Consider the following 22,513-nt stretch of genomic DNA (forward strand, 5'->3'; position numbering starts at 1 on the left):
GCTTGGGTGTGTCTGCATGAGCTGCAATCACACCCTGTGACTGCAATGTAGATATACCATGAAATAACTTCTGATCCTGTTAAATTTCCCTTTATTTCACACTTGCAGGCATTTACAATGCACCCCCCCAGAGGTGCAGTACCTCTTTAATACTATGACACATTTCTTGAGCTGCTCAGTTTGAAATCAAAGTGACAACTTTGTAAACTGTAAATAGCACAAATCTATTTATCACGTTATTTATTTTTTCAATGACTGTGACCTTATGCACTGTGATATGGGGTCCTTTGTACAGAGATGTATGTCATGAAAATCAAATGGAATTAATGTGATAATTTGTTACAAAATGTTGGCATGGTATTTGATTATTTTTATTGTGAAAATTTTAAAAGATAGTTAAAATGAACTATACATTTATAAAGAACCTAGCAGTCAGTATTGTAATGTACTATATATCAACATGTACACTGTCAATAAAATGCATAAGAACACCTTGAGTGTTGCTCTCCTGTTCTCTGGAACACACGGTATGAAAATAAGTGAAACACCATCATGACAACGGTCAAAAATCTAAAAACAGAGGACTGGAATATGATACCCTTCCTTGTATTTGGTGGCACCTCACTCTGCATTGGGTGAAATCCTGGCCCCATCAAAATCAATGGCAAAACTTCCATCAACTTCAGTGGAGTCAAGATTTTCACCTATTGACTTCAGAGGGGCTTTCCATGGAGTAAATGTATCACAGTTTGGGCTAGAGTAATTCTGAAACACCTTTACTTTCACTGGACTGTACTATGATGTAAAGCACAGCCCAGAGGTGTATAAGCTACATCCTCCCAGGAGGAACTATAGCCAGGGAAACACCTGAGTTGCATTACCTCCCCTGCTTCCTCTGGCTCCGGGGGGAGTAATGTACTGCTGGCTGTGACGCTTCCAGGGGGAACCCAGAGTTGTGAGGCACCTCGCTGTCAGCTGCCCTTGGCATGAGGAGGCCATGTCTGTGCCTGCTGTGGGTCAGTCCCCAACTCCACCAGCTACGGGCAATGCAAACACGTCCCTCAAGCCCCTTCTGTTTTAGGATTGCCAGGTGTCCATTTTCCGACCAGAACATCCGGTCGAAAAGGGAACCTGGCTGGTCTGGTCCACCACAGTAACCAGCCTCTGCCACTTGGGGGGTGGGGGCGGGAAGAGCTGCAGCTGGAGCCACATGGAGGAGCTTCTGATGCCTGACAGAGCAGTAGCTGGCTTCTGGACCGGGCTCCAAAAGGTAGGAGGTGCTGCCAACCTGGGGGCCGGGGAGATTCTGCCTGCCCCCCTTCTGCTCCAGCCCTGGCCCCTCACTATGGGGACCAACCCATCCTCGCCCTGGAGTGTTGCTCTGGGGACCAGCCCCAGCCATGCCCAGATTGACCCAGCCCTGGCCCCTCGCTCCAGGGACCAGCCTCTGCTATGCCCCGATTGCCCTGACCTTCGCTACAGGGACCAACCCCTCCCTGCCCTGTCCCCTTGCTATGGGCACTGACCCCTTCCCACCCCCTTGAGCCAGAGATCAACGCCGCCATGTCCTGCTGTGCCCCAGCCCCTTGCTTTGGGGACTGATCGCCCACACACTTCACTGGTTCCTGATTGTGCAGGTGGGCAAGCTCTGCGTCAACTCCTCCCAGACTGGCTCTCCCAACAGCAGGTGAGTCCCAGGTGAGGAGGGAGTGAGCGAGGGGGGGCTGGAGAGGAGTGAGCGGGGAGCAGGGCCGCAGGGGAGGGGGCAGAGCAAAGGTGTTTGGTTTTTAGCAACTGGAAAGTTGGCAACCCTACTTATTTTACACGTTAGTTATTAGCACACCCCAAACCTGAAGCCCTCCAAGCAGCTCCCTGGAGTGTCTAGTCCCTGGTCCACTGGACACTGACAGTATTCACAGATCCGCTGCTTTGAAAAAACAGTACACCCCAGCTTACCAGTTGCACCTCAGATCACTGCTCCGTAACACGCAGCATTTATACTTGATTTCACTGTAAACATATCTAAGGGCTTGTCTACACACACAGCACAGCACTGCTGCAGCTGCATTGCTGTAGCGCTTACTGAAAACACTACCTATGCCAACAGGAGAGCTTCTCCCATTGGCATGGGTACTCCACCTCCCCGAGAGGTGGTTGCTATGTTGACAAGAGAAGCCAGGGTTATGCGGGTATAACTATGTTGCTCAGGGATGTGGGTTTTTCACACCTCTGAGTGACGTAGTTATAGGATATGTTAGTAGCGTAGACCAAGCCTAAATTTAGCGCCCACAGAGATTCAAGTAGCAACAAGTAGAAGTATTGGAAACAAATGGTTGCATATAAACTCATTCTAGAACCTAGACATAATTAATAAGATTGAAGCACTTTACAGTCAGGCTGGCTCAGACTCCCCTTTCATTAGACAAGCAAACATGCTGTCAGTTTGCCTCCTCAGTGAAGGACCCCAGTGTGTTACTTTGCAATCCAAGATATACCGGAACAATTCTTTGTCTGCATTCATAAACAGGACATACACACACACACACACACACACAAACACACACACACTCACTGTTTGTTTGTTCCATAGATTTCCTCTCTTGTAGATTTTGCAATCTCTTCTTTTGTGTGTGACTCGATATGCAAGCAGGGGCGGGTCTATGTTTTTTGCCGCCCCAAGCACGGCAGTCAGGCAGCCTTTGGTGGCACGCCTGCATTCAGTCTGCTGGGCACGCGGATTCAGTGGCATTTCTGCGGGTGATCTGCCGGTCCTGCACCTTCGGCATACCCGCGGCAAAATTGCCGCTGAAGCCACGGGACCGGCGGACCTCCCGCAGGCACGCCGCCAAAGGCTGCCTGACTGCCACCCTCACAGCGACTGGCACGCCGCCCCCCCGCGGCTTGCCGCCCCAGGCACATGCTTGCTGTGCTGGTGCCTGGAGCCGCCCCTGTATGCAAGTATGCATGCATTGTGAGGGATTCAATACACAGTATGCAAATAGCCAGACAGGGAGATAGGCATCCATTACCTTCTGCCTGAAAGCAACATCTCCAAAGTATGTCACCTGCTGGTGATCTGCCTTAACTCCAAGACCTTGAGAACATAATTATCAGTATAGATACATAACCCCTTAAATATTATCCATACACACATTTTGCAATGATTGTGACTGTAGAGATATGTTTGTGGAAGATTATAATTTAGAGATGCTCCCTCATAAGGGACAGTATTATGAATATAGGACTTTAGAGATGAGCCCCGGAAGCTGGGGTTGAGAACCCAGTGTAGCTGTGTACAGCTGTTCACCACAGCTCTTTAGTTTGTTTTAATAAAAGTTTTATTCCTGTCTCATTCACTGGTTTGTTGTTGAGCGAACCCTAAGATCATTACAGTGACAACCAGTGGGCTATTGGCTCTCAGTAGAGACTTCACGGGATACCTGTAAAACCCTATGCACCCCCTGTGCCCTCTGCCAATAGGTACTAAGGGGTCACTGGGTCACACTGACCTATACTTTTGCCACGCCGTGAAGGATTGGGATTCAAGGCCCACAAACCCATTCCCCACCTCTCCCTCCTCCAGCAAGGGAGGTAGCAGGTGAGTAGCCGCACTCAGGGCTGACGAGACGGGGGGGGGGGAGGAGCCAGTACAAATTACCGGGGCCTGGCGGTCCAGAAGAGGGCCCGGGGCCCGGCTTCCCGGGCTTCCCCCCCCCCCATCGGCCCTGTTTAGCTAGTCCGCCTTTGCTGGGGGGGCTGAAAAAATTCCAGGCCCGGCTTCCCTGGCTCCCCCCCCCACACCTCGTCTGCCCTGTTTAGCCAGTCCGCCCTTGCTGGGGGGCCTGAAAAAAATTTTTCACCAGGCCCGAACCCACTCTCGGTGACCCTGGCCCCACTTACTCCTATGCACCCTAACCCAAAACCTGGGTAGCCCATATCAGGGTCTAAGCTGAGTGCAGAGTCCATGTTGCAATCTAGCCTGTAAGTAAGAGAAACCATCACATTCCAAAAAAGAAATGAGATGTTAAGAGTTTGTTCTAAGCTTTATCTAAAGCCTTGCTAGGTAATTTATTTACAATTTAATTAATCTCTAGTTGGGTGGTTTCACTTGGGTTTTGCTGGGTGTCCTTTACATGCCATGAAAGGTGCCTTTCTGACATCAACATTGGACCGCTGAATGCCTTTATTCCATCTATTTTTTTCAGCACTAGCTTTATCTGTGATCAAAGAACACTCCTGCTTGTAAGTGTGACTTGCAAATCAGCAGAGGAAATAAGACATCTCCAATCCTAACCGTGTTGCTGGGCTCTGCCTAGATTATCAGGCAATAGCAGCAGCAGAGGAAGTTGAAACAAATGACACATGGAGATAGCAGAAGCAAAAGCAGATGGAGGAGACAGAAACTGGAATCACAGCACCAGCAACCATACCAGTAGTTTGTGAGGGAGCCTCTACACGTGGGCTTTTTGGAAATGCATCCCAGAATATTCCCATTTTCTTTGGTCTCCAGGATGTATTTTCCGGGTGAAGAACTGAATACTCTAGTGCAAGAAACTAAATGGGTGATGGAGAAGGCCACACACTGCAGGAACCTGGAAAGAGTTCTTGCAAAAAAGAGATGACCCAGGAAGGACCTGCCTTCTGTTTGACTTTACTCACCTTTGTTATAGTGGCTATCTCAAAGGCAAGTGATGAGATCACTGAAGACCAATGGAAGAGAAGATGGGAGGAACATAGATAACCAGGGAGAGAGAGAACATGGTGGAGGGAATGACATGCATTCATTAGCCCTGTTAAGAGAATGGTAGCAATCATGCTGACCATGTTCTACAAGGGAAAGCTGTGCTCTTTGGTGTACTGTTTTCAATAATATAGGAGTTGGGTGGGCTGTCTGTTGTAAAGGAGAGACTATCCTGATATGCCTTATGCTGGGTGCTCTGCCTCAGAACAAGAGGGAACAGTTTGTTACTTCCCCTTAGGGTGCAGTGGTTGGTCTCCCTCTGGCCCCCAGACCTTCCAGAACTCTGCAGTTTCTGGGCCCCCCTTTTTTTTAAATGATTGACAGTCCCTAAAACCCAACGTTTACAGCCCCAACCCCCAGCGCTCAATAAACCTGCAGCCATTTTGCATTAACCAAGAGCATATCTGATTAAGGCCGCATTAGTCTGACCAATTACAGTGTTGAAGGAACAAAAGAAAAACTTTAAATTGTGAATGTGCTCAGAATGGCAGGAGTTCAGCAGTAATCTTCTCTCATGGAGACTGCAACAAGCCAGTTCTCTGCCAGGGGAGCAGCTCCGAGGCACACAGCACGTGCTGCATGGCCTGGTGAGCAGGGCAAAGGAGGCAAGGTGAAAGGGAAAGGAAGGAGAGCTTTGAATTTCTTTGCTTTTGTCTCTTTTTGTGATGTCTCTTTAACAGGGGAAATTAACAGGTTGGTTTTCAAACGTGCCATTGTTTAAAAGAAATCAATACCTGAATGCAGGAAAGTCCCATTCTTCTAATCTGCCAGCAGTTTGAATGACGGCCTATTATGTGCTATGAAGGGCCCATGCTGTAAAGAGACACAATAGGCTTGACGGTTTCTTCATCCTTTTTTATCACACATGATATTGATGATGCGACAGTGTGTACATGTGTGGAAAATATAATTGTCATGTAATCTGCACATACATTGAAAGCATCTAATGCAGTAAATGCGCTTATTGTGCTTAAGTGCTATCCCCAAAAAGCCATTTAAAACCTAACTCAGCTGCATTAAAAAAACCTCATATGTATGGCAAAACATTGTGTTTAAACGAGGATGTGTGGACTACTTTGCGGGAAAACAGGAATCCATCCACCACCTTGAACTTGCGTCCGTTTTTAGGCAAGATGTGGGCTTGACTAAAACACCAAATCTGCCCACCCCCAAGCGTTGGGGAAATTCAGATCTGGATCTAAATGCTGAGTGGCTTGGATCCATCTCTTTTTCACAAGAGAACCAGGGTTTGTAATATCTGGATATTGCTTTGTCGTCTAGCTTTAGTATAACCTTTTCACTTCCAGGGCTCGATGCCATAGCGCAGAGCCAGATTGCACCCCTAGCGTATTGTTGGGTATAGCTGGTAAAAAGGTATTTTTGAAAAAAATTGTTATTAAAAATTTGTCTTTTTTTCAAAAATGAAATATTTTGAAAAAAAAGACCCTTTTTCTTATTTTTTGTGATCTTTTTATTGAAATCATTTTCAAAATGGATATCAACATTTTCACTTACTTAACAATCATGTATATATTTTTTTTATTAAAAATGTCACCAGAAAGTTTGTGAAAAACAAACAATGGCTCCATTTCAAACCCTGTAAAACAGAAACAATGCCAAAATATTTTTTTTCGATTTTTAAAAAACATGTTTAAGGCGTTCTAGTCTTGGGGTTTGCGCTCCCTTAAGCAACATGTTAGGATGTTCCTGACACGTGGTGAATTCTGTTGCCTTCCCTGGGCAAAAATATTTGTTCTTCAAAAGTCTCTCCAAGCCTTTATGTATGGCATGTGAGACAAGATTATGAACTGTGTGAAAGGCAAGGAAACATCTTAGCCCCCTCACATTGGTGTAAGACTTTAACAAGGGGCTCTGGGAACCTGTTCATTGAATGGAACCTGAAACTTAGCTCCCAGCTGCTGAAAAGTGAGGCTGAATTCTGAAAGAGCCCAAGGTCATTCCAGAGTTTGGCCAGTGGGCAGGTGGAATCCAGCGGTTTGGGCTGAGTTTTTTGTGATGCATTTATGAGTTTGTTCAAATCCAGAACCCAAAGTGAAACTCAAATGGTGCCAGCTTGGTGAAACAAAACTGGGGTAAAGTTTCACTCAAACCCCTGTGAACATAACTTGCACTGCTTTCCTCCAACCTTCACAATCAAGGAAAGGGCCCAGAAAAGCTACAAGACTGATTCTAGATCCTAAAAACATGCTTTCCAATGTCAGACTATAGGAGCTCAATTTGTTTAGTTTTATCCAAGAGAATTATAGGAGGTGACTTGATCATGGTTTACAATTACTTACACGGGGAGGAGTTTTCTGATAGCAAACAGCTCTGTAATCTAGCAGAAAAGGGCATAATGCTCTCCAGTGGCCAGAAACTGAAGCTAGACAAATTCAGATTAGAAATAAGGTACAAATTTTTAACAGGGTGGGTAATTAACCATTAGAACAATTTAGCGACAAAGGTGGTGGATTCTCCATCAGTCAAAGTCTTTAAATCAAGACTGGATATCTTCCTAAAAGAAATGCTATAACTCAAACAGAATTTATGGGCTTGATGCAGAAATTATTGGGTGAAATTCTTTGGTTTGCGTTATGAAAGAAGTCAAAAGAGATGGTCAAATGGTCCCCTCTGACCTTAAAAATCTATTACTCTACCAATCCCACCAGGCCTGATTCTGCTGTCATTGCAGTTAATGTCAAAACTCTTATGGACTTCAAAGGGTGCAGAACTGGGCCAATAGTCTATACTGAAACCTAAATAGTTGCCAGGATGCCAAGACACCAATGACAGCTAGTTATTACCATTTGCTGCTGTGGCCTGCTGTGCACAACCAGCTTGCTTTTCTCTGTCACTACACCGACTACCTCCTCAAGACCTGGGACACTCATCCCAAGCATAAGAGAGGAAAAGTAACCTTTGCTCTTCTCTGTCTCTTATGCTGCTGCTCCCCTCAGCTCCCTGCCCAGCATAGCTCCCATTTCAACCCAATTATTTCCATTATACATTTTCCTGAACTGGAATATTTACTGACTAACAGAAATACCATCCAGATCTGAATATCTGCATACCTGCCAGTCCCTAAGGCGTACACACAGTGCTTCTATGCTCAATACATTTCCAGTGCTTCAGATACTGCAAGCAAGCACTGCTACTGTAACTGGGTTATAATCCACTTGATGAGTAATTCCAAGTCAAATATTCTCTCAGAATAGCGCTTTTATGTCACAGACAGTAGTTCTCTGAGTAGCTTCACTGTAATATTAACATCCCTTCCTTACCCTTTGCACTTAGTGGCGACCTCATTGAAAAGCTGAACTTCTCCAGTCTTAGACGCCTCTTTCCCTCAGGTCCTGTGTAAATATAAAGGTTTCCAGACTCCATCTGGTTCCAGTTACTCACTCAATACAAATACACCCGCTTTAGGAATTTGCAGACAGAGACTTACTGCCCTTGCATTGCCTTATAAAATCCTTTACAAAGTGCTCTGCTGCCCCTGATATACCTGTAGGTCTGCGAAACTGATTTCCCCCATGGAAGGGATTAACAATCCCGGGCCCTTCTTTCTCATATTCTGAGCCAAAGTTCACTACTAAAAATGGCTTTATAAAAAAAAAATAATAATAACCACAGACATCCCCCCCCCCTTGACCACCAAGGACTGCCTCTTCCTGAAATCCCCCGTTCGTATAAATACAGGAAGTAGAAAGAAGAGGCTAAAAGCAGTTTTTTCTCACTTCAGTACTTCTTAGTCCACTGTCCCCCTGGTACTACTGAGGCAGAAACCGATATTAAATCACCTCCCCCACCCCGGCTTGACATACCATCTTCCTGAGAATAAGCCATAAGATGCGGAGGCTTTGCCCAGGGATGGGAAAGGATTGTTGGCTTTACAAAGGAGCTCTAACGCCATTCTGAAACAGAAAGCCTCGCAAAGTTTGCTGTAATGATGACAACATCGGCAGAAGCTGAGGGAGCCCGGGGTCTCGCGGGGTAAGTCTTGAAACTTTAGCGACGGCAAGTTTTGAGTAAGAATTTTGCTTCGCTCGCTGCTTTTTGTGAACAAAGGGCTCGCTGCTCCCTTCAGAGGCAGTACGTGCAGTTATCAGCTGGGTTCATGCCATCGCATTGCACTTCCTGTAGCTACTAGGTGCCTATGTAAAACAAACTCGAGGACGGTATGTGAGCAGACAATGCAGGTATTTGGGGAGCGAAGAAAGAGGGTGAGTAGAGCGCGGTTGTCGCTTAAAAAGTGGGTGCCAAGGGAGTTAGGTGCTTTTGCAAACATGGCAAAACTTTTCCAGGAGACTTGTTTTGATTTCCCTGAAATGCTGAAAAAAATGAATAAGGGCCCAATTCTGCAACGCGCCGGGCACTCTGGCTCTGATCCACCTTTGCATTTTAGTGCGCGCTTAACCGTAAGCACCTGAGCAGTCCGCTGCCTCCGGCGTGCGTAAAGTTAGGTCAATGGTTAAGTGCGTTACTGGCTGAGGGTCAGCGTGCTCTGCACCTGGCAGGCTCGAGCCCTAAGAGGAGGGAGCGAGGGCGCAAACTGGTCTTCGGATTTGGAAGAAGTCCAATGTCAAGGGCTGATTGGCAGCCACCCAAGTATCAGCTAGATTGGAAAGTCCACGCTGAAGCTGGGCATTCCTGTTTCCTATGCAAAACAATCAGGGGGAAATGACATAATTGCGGAACCTCTGGTTACCCAGTGGAAAAACATAACGTCCCAGGTATTGTGAGTGCCTCTTATCGGTCTGACACACTCCTTTAATGTTTCCCATCGCTAAAGGCTCCCGGATATCCTGGTGATGGGGGTGGTAGAAGAATCGGGATAGAGAGAGCCAAGGAAGGGATACAAATACGTTTGCATTATCAAACAGCAGACTCTTGTTCCATTGTGTGACCGGAGGAGCAAGGGGGAAAACCACTGCAGCCCGGGGAACTGCCCTTAATGTCACCAACAGTGGATTGTGGCCAAAGGGATACAAAGATGTGTGTACATGTGGAGAGGAGGTTTTGGGGAACTCCGCGCTTGAAGTATCACTGTGATTGTAAGCATTGTGGATATATCCAGGCTCCAGATACTTAAGGCTGGATTATGCAACTTTTATTCACATGGATGAACACTTTTACTCCCACTTAAACTGGTAGATTTATTCATGTAGGGAAGTGATCACTAAATGAGCAAGGGCTCCACAGTCTGGCCCTTAGAGCTGCTTGAATGATTTTTCTTTAAGCTTTGTATCTTGCCCTTGCAATATTAAAACGTTTACCCAATTTATATGAGCAAGGTTTGTTTCCGTTCCAGATTGCACTTTTCACGTTACTTCGGTCAACTTAATGCTAAACAACAAGGGACAAGATACCAATCAAATAGATCGGTTATTCACATGATCAGTGGGGACCCAAAAGGGCAACGTATTAGATGCTGTTGTAAAAGAATAAATATGCACTTTGTAGATATTTCCTGCATCCATGATAGTTAAGGTGCCAGCTATTGAGAAATGAAATGAATTAGGCTCTTTATCTCTTTCTCAGCTCAGCTGAAAGGATCCACATGTTTGCATAGCAGAGAGATTTGCTTTCAGTTTAGAGTTTCAAGGGGAAGTAACTATATCATAGAACAGTGATTTGGAGCGTAATAAGGCTTCTTTCAGGGATAATGCAAAGTGTATGTGTTCCCCTATCTTGTTCAGATACTAGCATTGGTTAGATTTATTAGGAACACATTTGATTTTACTTTTTTCCCCACTTACAGTCTCCCCTTCTTATCAATAAATCCCGACTTGCAGACAGTAACTTCCATATTAGGAAATTCCTGGTATCACTAACTCTTCTGATTTGTCACACAATTCCTGAAGACCTGTAATGTGATATTTATAATATATAATTTGCGGCCTCTTGCCTGATACACTACAGAATCAAGAACTTGTATGTGAAGTGCCCAACTGACTTCCTATTACAACCACATGGAATAGAGCATAGAAATCACAAAATGTTTATGGAAAATATTAAAAAGCTGCATTTTACATTTTTCACAAACAACTTTAAGATGATGGAAGAAAAGTTTCTGGTGAAGGATAGGGAACTGATTTTTAAAATTCTGTGCATAAAGAAATGCAAGTGCAATTGACCAAACAATCTTCTTAATTGCATATACCAATGCAATACATGAATCTGCAGGTGGCTGGCTAAATCTATAGTAGGCCAGTCATATGCAGAATTTCTGTTTACATTTATAGTATCTATGAATATGGAACACACATAAGTGTGTACAGTCCCTAGAAATGGCATCAGAATCAGCCCTGTGTAATCTAAATCAGTAAATATAGACATTTTTCCAGATTACACCTTAGAAATGTGAGAGAGATGCTGAAGGGATTACTGGTCTAGAGAATGGATTAATAGGTCCTTAGAGAGATGTGTGGGGAAAAGGGTAACTAGGAGCTGCATAGCAACCAACCTAATCAAAGTCTTTAAGAAAGGGATACAGGAAGAACCAGGAAATTATACACCAGTAAGTCTGACCTAGAGTCAGGCAAGTTCCTAGGAAAATTAACAAGTGATGAGATCACAAAACATCTGGAGAAATGTGAGCTGATCAAAACTAGGGAGCATGGTTTCATAAAAAGTTACATGCTTTGACTCCAACATCTGGCAAATTTCTGGAGGAGATAATGAAGACAGCAGACAAGAGCTAAGTTAGAAACATAATGTGCAGTACTTGCATATTAAATAGTCATTTAGGAAAATAGATGGATGGGGACTTGGAATGAGTTATGGAGGTTTTCACTTATGGGTCACCAATCTGCATCCAGCTTAGTTCTCCAGTGACTCAGTTTTCTGTGTGAAATGAATTGATGGTCTCAGTCCATTTCTTAGTGACAATTGGCCCTGGCACAAAACACACCATCACAACTGGAACTAACTTTGTACCCATGTGGCCAAGAACTGAATGATCTGGAAACTGAATTACCTTCAGAGTTTCATAGATTTTAAGGTCAGAAGGGACCATTATGATCATCTAATCTGACTTGCTGCATAACACAGCCAAAGAACCTCACCCAGTAATTTCTGCATCAAGGCCATAATTTCTGTTTGAGCTATAACTTTTAGAAGGATTGTCTCATCAGGTCAAATTGAGACACGTTGCAAAGGAGGACTGGAAAAACCAGCAATGGTGCTGCCTGTGCTGTGCGGTTGTATAATTAAACAAAGATCGAATCTCTAGGACTATCAGTTTGACACATCTCACCAGCACTAAAAAAACAGAAGTAATATGTATTTTTAAAAACCCTCAACATTCCTCAGTTCACAAGGGTCCTGATCCAAAGCTCACTGAAGTCCATGGAAAGATTCCTATTAATGCCAATGAGCTTTGGACCAGGCCCAAAGTTCCACTTAGTAAGCTAGTACTAAGTATCCAGCTACCACATGTGATGCATCTTCTCGGAATGAGAAGGACGGAAATGGTCAGATGGTTATAGATAAATTGCTATGGTAAAATGTTATAAGTCATGGTGGAGAAAGGGGGCAAGCAAGCAGTGCCTAGATTAATGTTTTCCATTCTGATTGTAAATGACTTATAGCAGTGGTGGGCAACCTGCAGGGACGTGCTGGCTGCTGCTTCCCGCAGCTCCCATTGGCCAGGAACGGAGAACCGTGGCCACAGGGAGCTGCGGGCGGCTGTGCCTGCAGACGGTCAATGTAAACAAACTGTCTTGCGGCCCGCCAGTGGATTACCCTGATGGGCCGTGCATGGCTAGCACGTTCTTGCAGGGTGTCCACCACTGACTTATAGGAAAGAAAGTACCACCACAGTGACTTACATGTTTATAGGTAAGACCAAACTTAGAAGATTGCTATAAAAGTGGAAAGAAGAGATGATATTGAAATAAACCTGCGGCGGATGAGTTAAGAGTTTGGACAGGAAATGCCTCATGAAGTAAATTTTAGATAAACACAAAGCATACCTGCACCTGTGCCACTGCAGCTTGTGATCTTCCCAATCAGCTGTCACAAGCTAAGCAAGGCTGTCTCTGGTCAGTATTTGGGAGGTGATGCTGGAGGGAGACCTGCCTCTGACTCAGTGTTGAAGCTATGCCTCAGCATGGTATTAGGGGACACTGTGAGACTAGAAAGGTCCGTCTTTGAGAAGACAAACGGAACTGAGCTCCTGCGTGGCTCCTGAGGGCCCAATATTTTTGTTCACAAAATTGGGGGGCATTAACCTGGGCTGCCTGCGCACATTCTAGTTCAACTAATAATGTTCTGCTTATTGACATTTCCACTGCCGAATTAACTAAATATAGCATTCTTCATTTCCTGGCCTAAATTGCTGGGTGCTGTTTAACAGTTTTTGTGTTCCACCCAGAAGTCACGCAACGGTGGGTGAAATAAGGTGTGTGTATGTTTGTGTACATATACTGATATTACATGTATGTGGAATCTTTAGTGACATAAAGCTTTTATCAGCATGAGTTTGAGATGGCTGCAATACTCATCAGTGTGCATTACTCATCATGCCATTGTGCATTTTGTATTGATACATGCCATGTATTTTACAGAAAATCTATTTTATATAGTTTTTACCTATTATATAGAAACTTTTTTTTGTATCCCTCGACTAGTAAAGCCAGGTGGTTTAGTTTCCCAGAATCCAATCATAAAGTCTTTGAGGGACCCATAAAGATCTCTTAAAAATTACCTGAAATATATACATCAAGATGTCTCTCTTTTAAGGCCTTAATATCTGAAGACTTCCCATTGGAAAGTAGGGAATTTCCACTTTCCAATGGCACAAAATTTGCCATTTAGATTTCTAGAGAATGGTGAGTTATTGGACCTTAACCGTGAACCTGAAACGGAAACTAAATATTGTCCAACCTCAGCTTTAGACCAGGGCTGTCAATTAATCGCAGTTAACTCACGCAATTAGCGTAAACCAAATTAACTAGATTTTAAAAAATAGTCACGATTAATTGCAGTTCTAAACAGGTGTTTTCATGGCACTATTATAGCCAGTGTTGCAAGATATTTATGTGCCAGATATGCTAAACATTTGTATGACCTTTCAAGTTTCGACCACCATTCCAGAGGACATACTTCCATGCTGATGATGCTCATTAAAAAAATAATGCATTAATTTGACCGAACTCCTTGGGGGAGAATTGTATGTCTCCTGCTCCATGGTTTTACTGCATTCTGCCATATATTTCATGTTATGGCAGTCTTGGATGACGACCCAGCATATGTTGTTCGATTTAAGAACACTTTCACTGCAGATTTGACAAAACGCAAAGAAGGTACCAATATAAGATTTCTAAAGATAACTACAGCACTTGACCCAAGGTTTACAAATCTGAAGTGTCTTCCAAAATCTGAGAGGGACAAGGTGTGGAACATACTGTCAGAATTATTAAAAGAGCAACACTCCAGTGCAGAAACTACAGAACCCCAAGCACCAAAAAAAGAAAATCAGCCTTCTGTTGGTGGCATCTAACTCAGATGATGAAAATGAAAGTGTGTCAGTCTGCACTGATTTGGATCATTATCAAGCAGAACCGACCTGTTCTCACTTTCAGGTAACCTTGTAAATAAGAAGCGAGCAGCATTATCTCCTGTAAATGTAAACAAACTTGTTTATCTTAGCAATTGGCTGAACAAGAAGTAGGACTGAGTGGACTTGTAGGTGCTAAAGTTTGACATTGTTTTGTTTTTGAGTGAAGTTATGTTTAAAAAAAATTCTACATTTTTAAATTGCACTTTCACGATAAAGAGATTGCACTACAGTACTTGTATGAGGTGAATTGAAAAACAATTTTTTTTACAGTGCAAACATTTGTAATAAAAAATAAGTGAGCACTGTATACTTTGTATTCTGTGCTGAAATTGAAATCAATATATTTGAAAATTGTAGAAAAACATCCAACATATTTATAATAAATTTATAATAAATAATACAAATAATAATTGGTATTCTGCTATTGTTTAATAGTGCAATTAAAACTGCAATTAATCATGACTATATTTTAATCTCACAATTAATTGTGATTTTTATTTAATCATTTGACAGCCCTACTTTGGATCAATGTAATTTTGGAAGTGGAGAGAGGAGGAATTCTGGATGTGGGGGACAGAAGGAACTATTTCTCTGGCAGGCTAGTTAAAAAGAAAGGGCAGCTCTTTGAACCTGCTCTGGGATTTGGAATGTTAAACTAAGTCCTGATGCAGATGGATCAGTGGGGAGAATATAAGTGAGGTCATCAAAAGTGCATGATATATGTAGTTTATCATGATTCCACAATTTATCATGTAGATATCAACTGAGGTGTGTGTGTTTGTTTGTGTAGCACTTTGTGAGCCTTGATGGATGACTGGTACTGTGGAAATATAAAATGTTATCATGGGATTTAGGAGAAAATATATATTTAGCAAGTACCCTCTGAGACACCTTGGACAATTAGGAGTCACTTCTGTGAAATCCCTAGTGCAAGGTAGTGTTGCAGTCAAAAAAGAAATTGTCTCAAGTCAGCAGTAATGATTCTACTATTTTTAAGGGATGTTTAGATCAGAGTTAGTATGCTGTACCCAATGTGGGGCACCATAAAAAAGGACATTGAAGAAGTAGTACAGGTCCAGAGAAAGGACTGAGACAGGAATAATTAGGACACTGGAGGTCAATCCGTTGAGAAAATACAGTTAAGATCCAATGTGCTTGAAGTTTTTAAGATGCCAAAGGAGCCAATGCAAAGACATAGATTTGCACTTTGAATGTGCATGGACCAAAACCAAGAACACAGACAATGGACAAAGACAATATATGCATATAAAGGAGTGAGCTTAAGGGTTATTGGAAGCAATCAATCCAGAGAGATGTTAAAAAAAATGAAACTTGTACTACAATAGAGGTTTAAGGGAGAGGGGTATGGTCTGAGCATTGGTCTGAGAACCAGGAATTCATCAATTCTAATCCTAACGCTAACACTAACTCCCTATCTGTTATTGGAGAAGTCATTTAAGCCAACATTTTCAAACTTGAGTAACTAAAGTTAGGTACCCACAGTTAATTCCATGGTTAGAGCCAGATTCTCTCCTGGACCAAGATCTTCTTGGTGCAGGGAGGAGCAGGAACTAGAGCGAGCCAGTTTCTCCTCCCTGATTGTGAAACCACAGCACCTCTGGCCTCTGCCCCTAGGCACTAATTTAACTTACCATAGCTGACAAAATGCCCTAGAGGACCACATTCCAGATGAGAATTTGCAGCGTGCCATCCACCTCCTCCTTCTCCCCCCCCCCGCCCCCTTACTGGGGGCTGACCGGGGGATGGTTGACATAGGAGATGTCTCCACCAGCTTTATACCTGCGGAGGGATTTCTCTTTAGAGCAGGTGTGGCCAGATTCTTGCCACTTTGTGGCACCCAGGTTTAAGGGGAAGGGGCCTTGTCTTCCTGTGTTTATGCTGCACATTGGAGAGCTTTTCATGGTACTGCAATACAAATAAATAATAGACCCCTACATAAATGGGGTGATTTTCAGCAGCAGTAAATACCTCTGAAAATCAGTTCCCCTTATTTAGGTGTTGTTTGATCTTAGCCCAAATGTCCCAAATGTAAATAAAAATGGGGAACCTACATCCAAAGAGCATTGTGAGGGTTCATTCAAGTTCAGAAAGCGCTTAGAAGATGAGAATTGCTAAGCGATATTGTTGTTTAAAATGATACCTTGAACAAGCAGAGTCTCCTTCGTGCAGCAATTCCTTCCCTTAGAGTCTCGGGTGTCGTATACACTAGTTAATCAGCAAGACCCATATTGGAGATTCTGTTAACCCTGCAATTCAATCTCTATTTTAGAACACCCAGGAATTCACTTCTGCAGGAGCGTCAGGTGTTCATTCCCCACTGCTGTGGCGCCTCCTGGTGGCCATGTCTGGGGAAATAGCTCTCAAGCAGCCTGATGGCCACTCGGGTCTTGTGTGGGGTAGACACCCCATGACATACCTTCGGGGGTAAGGATGCCTTCTCCCCTGGAGTTGCCAAAGCTGGCCCCCAGGTCATCTCGCTCCTGCTTCAGGTCACCCACCATGAGAAGCAGTCCACTCTTCTCCTCCATGGTATCCTGAAACTTTTCTATCTGGAATTCTAACTCTTGTGATGCCATTTCCAAGGCTTGCTCTGCAGGTACTAACTTCTCTGGTAGCTTTTGCCCTTGCTCTGCAGACTCTCCCCACACCCTTTCTCTAAGGGTCTGAGTTCCCACTGTATTTTGGTTACCCTCCAACTTTGTCCCCGTATTCTTTAACTTTATCTGTAAGGGACTCTGTCTTTCAGTTTCTTCTCCCACTCTATCTTCATGACCCCCTTCTCTACTGCAGTCGTGCCCATGCAAGCCTTTCTTCTGGCTCTTAGTTGGGACCCTGCCCTTCCCTGGGCTACAGTTCTGTTGTTTGTAATGGCAATGCCCCTTCACATGTCCTCGCTCCCCACAGGAAAAACAGATGCTGGCCTTCACCCCCACACGCACACACTCCTGCTATCTCAACAGGTTGTATGCCCTGGATTTTCCTGCATTCCCTCCTTTAGGGTAGGACTTCTTATCTCTCTACTGGCAGGGGCACTCTCTTCTAAGACGTAACATTGCCTTTGCTGAACTTCTGGCCTCCTGGCCTAGAACTTCCTTTCCACCCCGATCCCTTTTGCCCCTGCTCATGTCCTGCAGGATCCTGAATAAATATTCCTGCTCCTCTGCCAACTTCACCAACTAACCCTGTAAGTACACCTGTTCCTCCCATTGTCTCTGCTGCTTTTCCATGACCTGCTGAGTAGGGTCTGGATCCCGCTCTGCTGTTTATTGGCCCCCTTCAGCGAGAGCAGTAACTCTGGGGTCCACCTGGGGAGGGCACACTTGCCTTCAGCAAAGAAGGCCTCCGCACACAGTAGCTCCATTGTCCCTTCGCTTCTTCTCTACTACGGCCTCTCCCACTCCACTTGTATTGGAGGGATCATCATTTCCCACCAATTTGACAGGGGGCTCACTACTCACTGCTGTGGTGCCTCCTTGTGACCACAGCTGGGGAATAGCCCTTGACCGGTCTGATGTCCATTCAGGCCTTGTGGCGTGTAGACACCCCTTCACAAGGAGGTTTAATGTAAAGGTGGTGAGATCAAGACACCTCCATTTGTTTTCTCAATTTCTTTCCTGCAAGCTGGAGGGGTGTTTTGGACAGCAAGCAGTTTTTTCCTTCCTGGGTAGTTTTTGGCCAATATATTTGGTTTGAAAGGGATTTGAGCTTCCTTTATCATGTATTTTAACATGTAAAAGACGTTCAGCTGCTGATGTCCAGATTGCCTTTTAACGCAGCTGGACATATGAGAACATGTCTCTATTAAAATTTGAGGCACAGCTGGTAATTGGGGGACTTAATATGTTGGATTTGCCAAACCAAAGCGTACTAACCCCCTTAGAGTGCTGATGAGGAAGCAGCTGTGCTACTGGAACTTATAGGGCATGGCAGAAAGCCCATGAAAGTTAGTGGAATGACTCCCATTGACTTCAGTGCACTTTGCCAGAAGCTAGGACTGGATGACAGGGGATGGATCACTCAATAATTCCCTGTTCTGTTCATTCCCTCTGAAGCATCTGGCACCGGCCATTATCGGAAGACAGGATGTTGGGCTAGATGGACCATGGGTCAGACCCAGTATGGACATTCTGTTCTTGTGAATTCTGCAGGCCTGGATCAGGAGTCTAGCTCCCGAGCAAAGAGGATCAAAGTGTCTTCAGTTTCCCAGAGCTTTGAGCACCTGTATGAATGATGAAGGGATGGACAGAGAGTGAGGGGATGTGCAGTAGTAGACTAAAGTACAGATTTAGCCCCTCTCAGAGCTGAAATTTCAGCAAAAACAGTAATACACCGTGACTCTGAACAGGAAGCTGCTTTCACTACCTAACTTTTCATGAAGTGTTAGGAAACTGTGGTTTTTATAAACTAGTGAAGTAATTTTATAGACTCTGAAATAAAGACAAAAGAAGTAAGAGGTCTTTGAGTTAATAGACTTTTAAAACAGAGGTGGCTGTAGAGAAAAATAGATTAAGGGCCTAATTCTGTAAGAATAATGATGTGCATTTATAGAGCACTTTCCATCCTGAAGGATCCCAAAGCACACCATGAACATAGAACACAGCACGGTTGACATGCAGCCACCTCTGGGGTGGAGAGCAACAACCAAGTCTTACATAGCATGCTGTGCAAGTCTGAAGAGAAGAAAGTTTGATTAAAGACATAGGGGCAAAACCATGTGGCATTTATTTTTTAGACAGGGGAATCAAGATTTTGTCCATCAAACTCCATCCCGACCCTAAATGCATACACCGTCAATTGCATCTTCCTATGACAGCTGTGCCAAGTTGCAACTTTCATGGTTGAAACTGCAGGAGGGAGGGTAGGTAGTTTAAGCTCAACTTTTGCACTGTTAAACCACCCAGTAGTACTCAGTGACACACAGACCATGCAAAGGTGGTTGGGAAATCTACTGGCCAGTGAGAGAGAGAGCCAACAATGCTGTAGCACATGCCAAGTTTGGGGGAGGGCTAGCTCAGTGGTTTGAGCATTGGCTTCCTAAACCCAGGGTTATAAGTTCAATCCTTGAGGGGGCCATCTAGGGCAAAAATCTGTTTGGGGATTGGTCCTGCTTTGAGCAGGAGGATAGACTAGGTGACCTCCTGCAGTCCCTTCCAACCCCAATATTCTATGATTTGTATCAGCTGACGTGCTCAAACTGTGGGGCTATAAAATCGCAGTATAGATGCTCAGTCGGGCTCCTGAGTCCAGATGTCTACACTGCAATTTTATAGCCTCAAAGCCAGAGCCCCATGAGCCTGAGTCAGCTGACATGGGCCAGCCAGAGGTGTTTTAGTGCAGCGTAGCCATACCTGAGTTGCTAAGTAAGGCACTTACTGCTATCCTCTAATTTCTGCATAGAGCCTAATTTCCCTCCTTTCTCCCCTCACAGCATTGTGCTGGGCAGCACGGATGCTACATAAAAAAAACTGAGAACACTTGAAACCAATGGGCTGGATCCTTCCCTCACTTAGACCCTGATTCAGCGGAACAGTTATGCACCTGCCCATTTATAACTGCCTCACTGAATTGGAGCCTTGCACCAGTTCAAATCCAGAGTAACTCTGCTGAAGTCAGGGGAGTTACATGGGTAGAGGTGAGGTTAGAATCAGGCCCAGTATGTAGTGTGCTCACTTTATAAAGAGAACGTCCTTTAATCTGGTGTTTTCAACTGTGAAGTAAAAATGTGGGTATTATTTTTTTGTCACAAAACAGCAATGCAAGCAGCTGTGGTCAAGCAAACTGCACGGTCTAAGCTCTGGAAATGTAGCAAAGCTTCAAGCTTCACCAGATGTGGTTACTGTTGTAGCCACTAGTACATTTTTTCTGTCCATCTGCTACCTTTCTGAGTTACCTAAACAATTCCAACTCACCCCAGACACTCGGTCTTTAAATCAATATGAACTATGAGTTGGGGATAGAGGGAGTTGGCGTTTCCTTAAAGATTCCACATGGTGAAGGTAGCACTTAAAGGGATTTGCTCTGCTTTGGTCAGTACCAAAAATAGTGTAAGTCAGATCTTTCTGTGAATGAAAAGAAGAAGAGAACAGCAGATGTGAGCGCTGCATAGCTGATTTTGCTAGTCACATTTTCCTAAATGGGCTTTCTATTAAAGACCCTCATGCAAGCCAGGCAGTACTAGGGAATGTAGCTTGTTTAGATGTATATCAATGTGTCTTTCCCGGTCTTTTGGCATCTTTGCTAAACACGGAATGTATTTGTGTCTGGGCAAAGCACAGCGGGAAGCGGAAAACTTGGACTTAAGACACTGACCTGGCCTGATGTGAAATCCAGTCAGGGGAGAACACCCTCTGCTGGTAAGGGACAAGTACCCTCGTCTTCAGCCTCCTGGCAATTAGGATAACCATCGCGGCTCTGGGCAAGTCACAGCAACAGGCTGGGAAGGGCCCAGATGAAACCTAACCAGAGTGGTTGGCCCCCAGCCCTGCTACCAAGAGGGTGTGATATGGACTTAGAGGCCGACCCCTCCAACAGGCAATCCCATCCTTAGATGAGAGAATGGGCCCAGACCATAACATGGTGACCTGTTTCTCGTGTGGGCAACCAGGACACATCTGAAGAGAATACTCCCTTATGAATTGCAAATACGCCAAAGTGTGGAGAAGAGAGAGCAAAGCACGGAAGAAAGGACTCCTCAAAATAACAATCCCCATATGAACCAATGGGGTGAAAGCACTAGGTCTGTTGGATGGAGTCAGACCTTGGTGCAGACTCCCTTGGTCAGGCAGAAGGAACTCTAGGTGAGACAATTTTCCTCCAGTGCACTCATGGGGATGTGAAGGCCCATCATAGCAGATGACTACATTTAATGGTAGCTCTGTCTTCCATATTGGCTATCTTGTTTATTATTGGTCAGAAGGGGCGTTACTTTCGGGAGATTATCTGTGAGTAGGAAAACTGGAGACCGGGCCCGCTGACCCAGTCCCAGTGCTTGGGGCAGGTCTGAGACTGGAGGACTAGCCAGGTTAAGAGAACTTGGGAACCCCTTTGAGGTGAGTTTGAGGTCCCCAGGTGACCATCCAGATCACAGATGGGATTGGTCACTTGGGAATTGCCATTGCCAGGTTTAGAAGCTCTGACTCATGACAGATTTTGTCCGCGAACAAAAGGTGAGCTGGGCCTACGATTAAATTGCTGCTGGGAATGATGAGGTGATACAACCCCAACACATGAGACAGCGCCCCACCTTATACTCCTGGGAGAATGCCTATACTGCATCAATCACTGGTACCCTGGATATACCCACTAACACTTGACATCCCTTAGACTGTGAGAATAGCTTGTCCCAAGTGTTGGCTCACTCTGACTGGCTGGGCTTCCCCTTGGAGGTCAGAAGAATAATTTACCTCTTGTCCTGAGTGCCAATTAACCACCCCAAGGCTCCCTCAATGCCACTTCCCCAAATTGAAACTCCCTTAGAACCAATTGGGATGGATATGGTGGATAACCTGGAGAAAAGTGAGGTGGGATACCAGTACAGTCTTGTGATTGTAGGCTATGCCACACGGTACCCAGAGGCCATCCCACTGCACTCTACAAAATGAAGCAGTCACCCCAGAACTTGTGGAACTGTTATCTCCATTAGGGATCCCCTGAGAAATACTGGTGGGACAGAGAACCAACTTTACATCCCAGGCAGTGATGAGCTCCCAAAATCCTAATAACCGGTTCCCTAACAGGTCCTCAGCGGCACTTCGGTGGCAGGGGGGGCCTTCACTCGCTCCGGGTTTTCGGCGGCATTTCAGCGGCGGGTCCTTCACCCAGAGCGAGTGAAGACCCCCCCCCACCGCCAAAGTGCTGCCAAAGACCCAGTAGGGAACCGTGCGGTCAGTACAAGCCCCACGTGCCTATCTCCCTCCCCCGCCATCCAACCCCAACCCACTTCCTGCCCCTGACTGCCCCGCTCAGAACCTGCAACCCATCAACCCCCCCGCTCCTTGTCCCCCTCCCGAGACCCCCCACCCTAACTGCCCCCCAGGACCGCACCCCCTACCCAACTCACCTCACTCCCTGTCCCCTGACTGCCCCGACCCCATCCACCACCACCCCGACAGACCCCCGGAATTCCCACGCCTACCCAACCCCCCCATTCCTCATCCCCTGACTGCCCCCCCAGAACCTCCGCCCCT

At 45.0% G+C, this 22,513-nt stretch overlaps 1 protein-coding gene across 3 annotated transcripts in view; it reads left to right on the top strand.

Annotated features, from left to right (window-relative positions):
- The first annotated feature begins 8,432 nt into the window (after nt 1-8,432).
- Nucleotides 8,433-22,513, top strand: part of RIN3 (Ras and Rab interactor 3) — a 110,985-nt gene continuing 96,904 nt past the window's right edge. The window contains exon 1 of one of the 3 annotated variants that reach the window (XM_005285434.5): nt 8,433-8,734. In XM_005285434.5, coding sequence (XP_005285491.2) covers nt 8,688-8,734 — 47 coding nt within the window. In that variant the 5' untranslated portion in view covers nt 8,433-8,687. Of the gene's footprint in view, nt 8,735-8,835; nt 8,965-22,513 lie in introns of those variants that run through there. The other 2 variants (XM_065595642.1, XM_042858632.2) reach the window with 2 other exon arrangements.

The sequence above is a fragment of the Chrysemys picta genome, chromosome 4 (assembly GCF_011386835.1).
Source record: "Chrysemys picta bellii isolate R12L10 chromosome 4, ASM1138683v2, whole genome shotgun sequence".
Lineage (NCBI taxonomy): Eukaryota > Metazoa > Chordata > Testudines > Emydidae > Chrysemys > Chrysemys picta.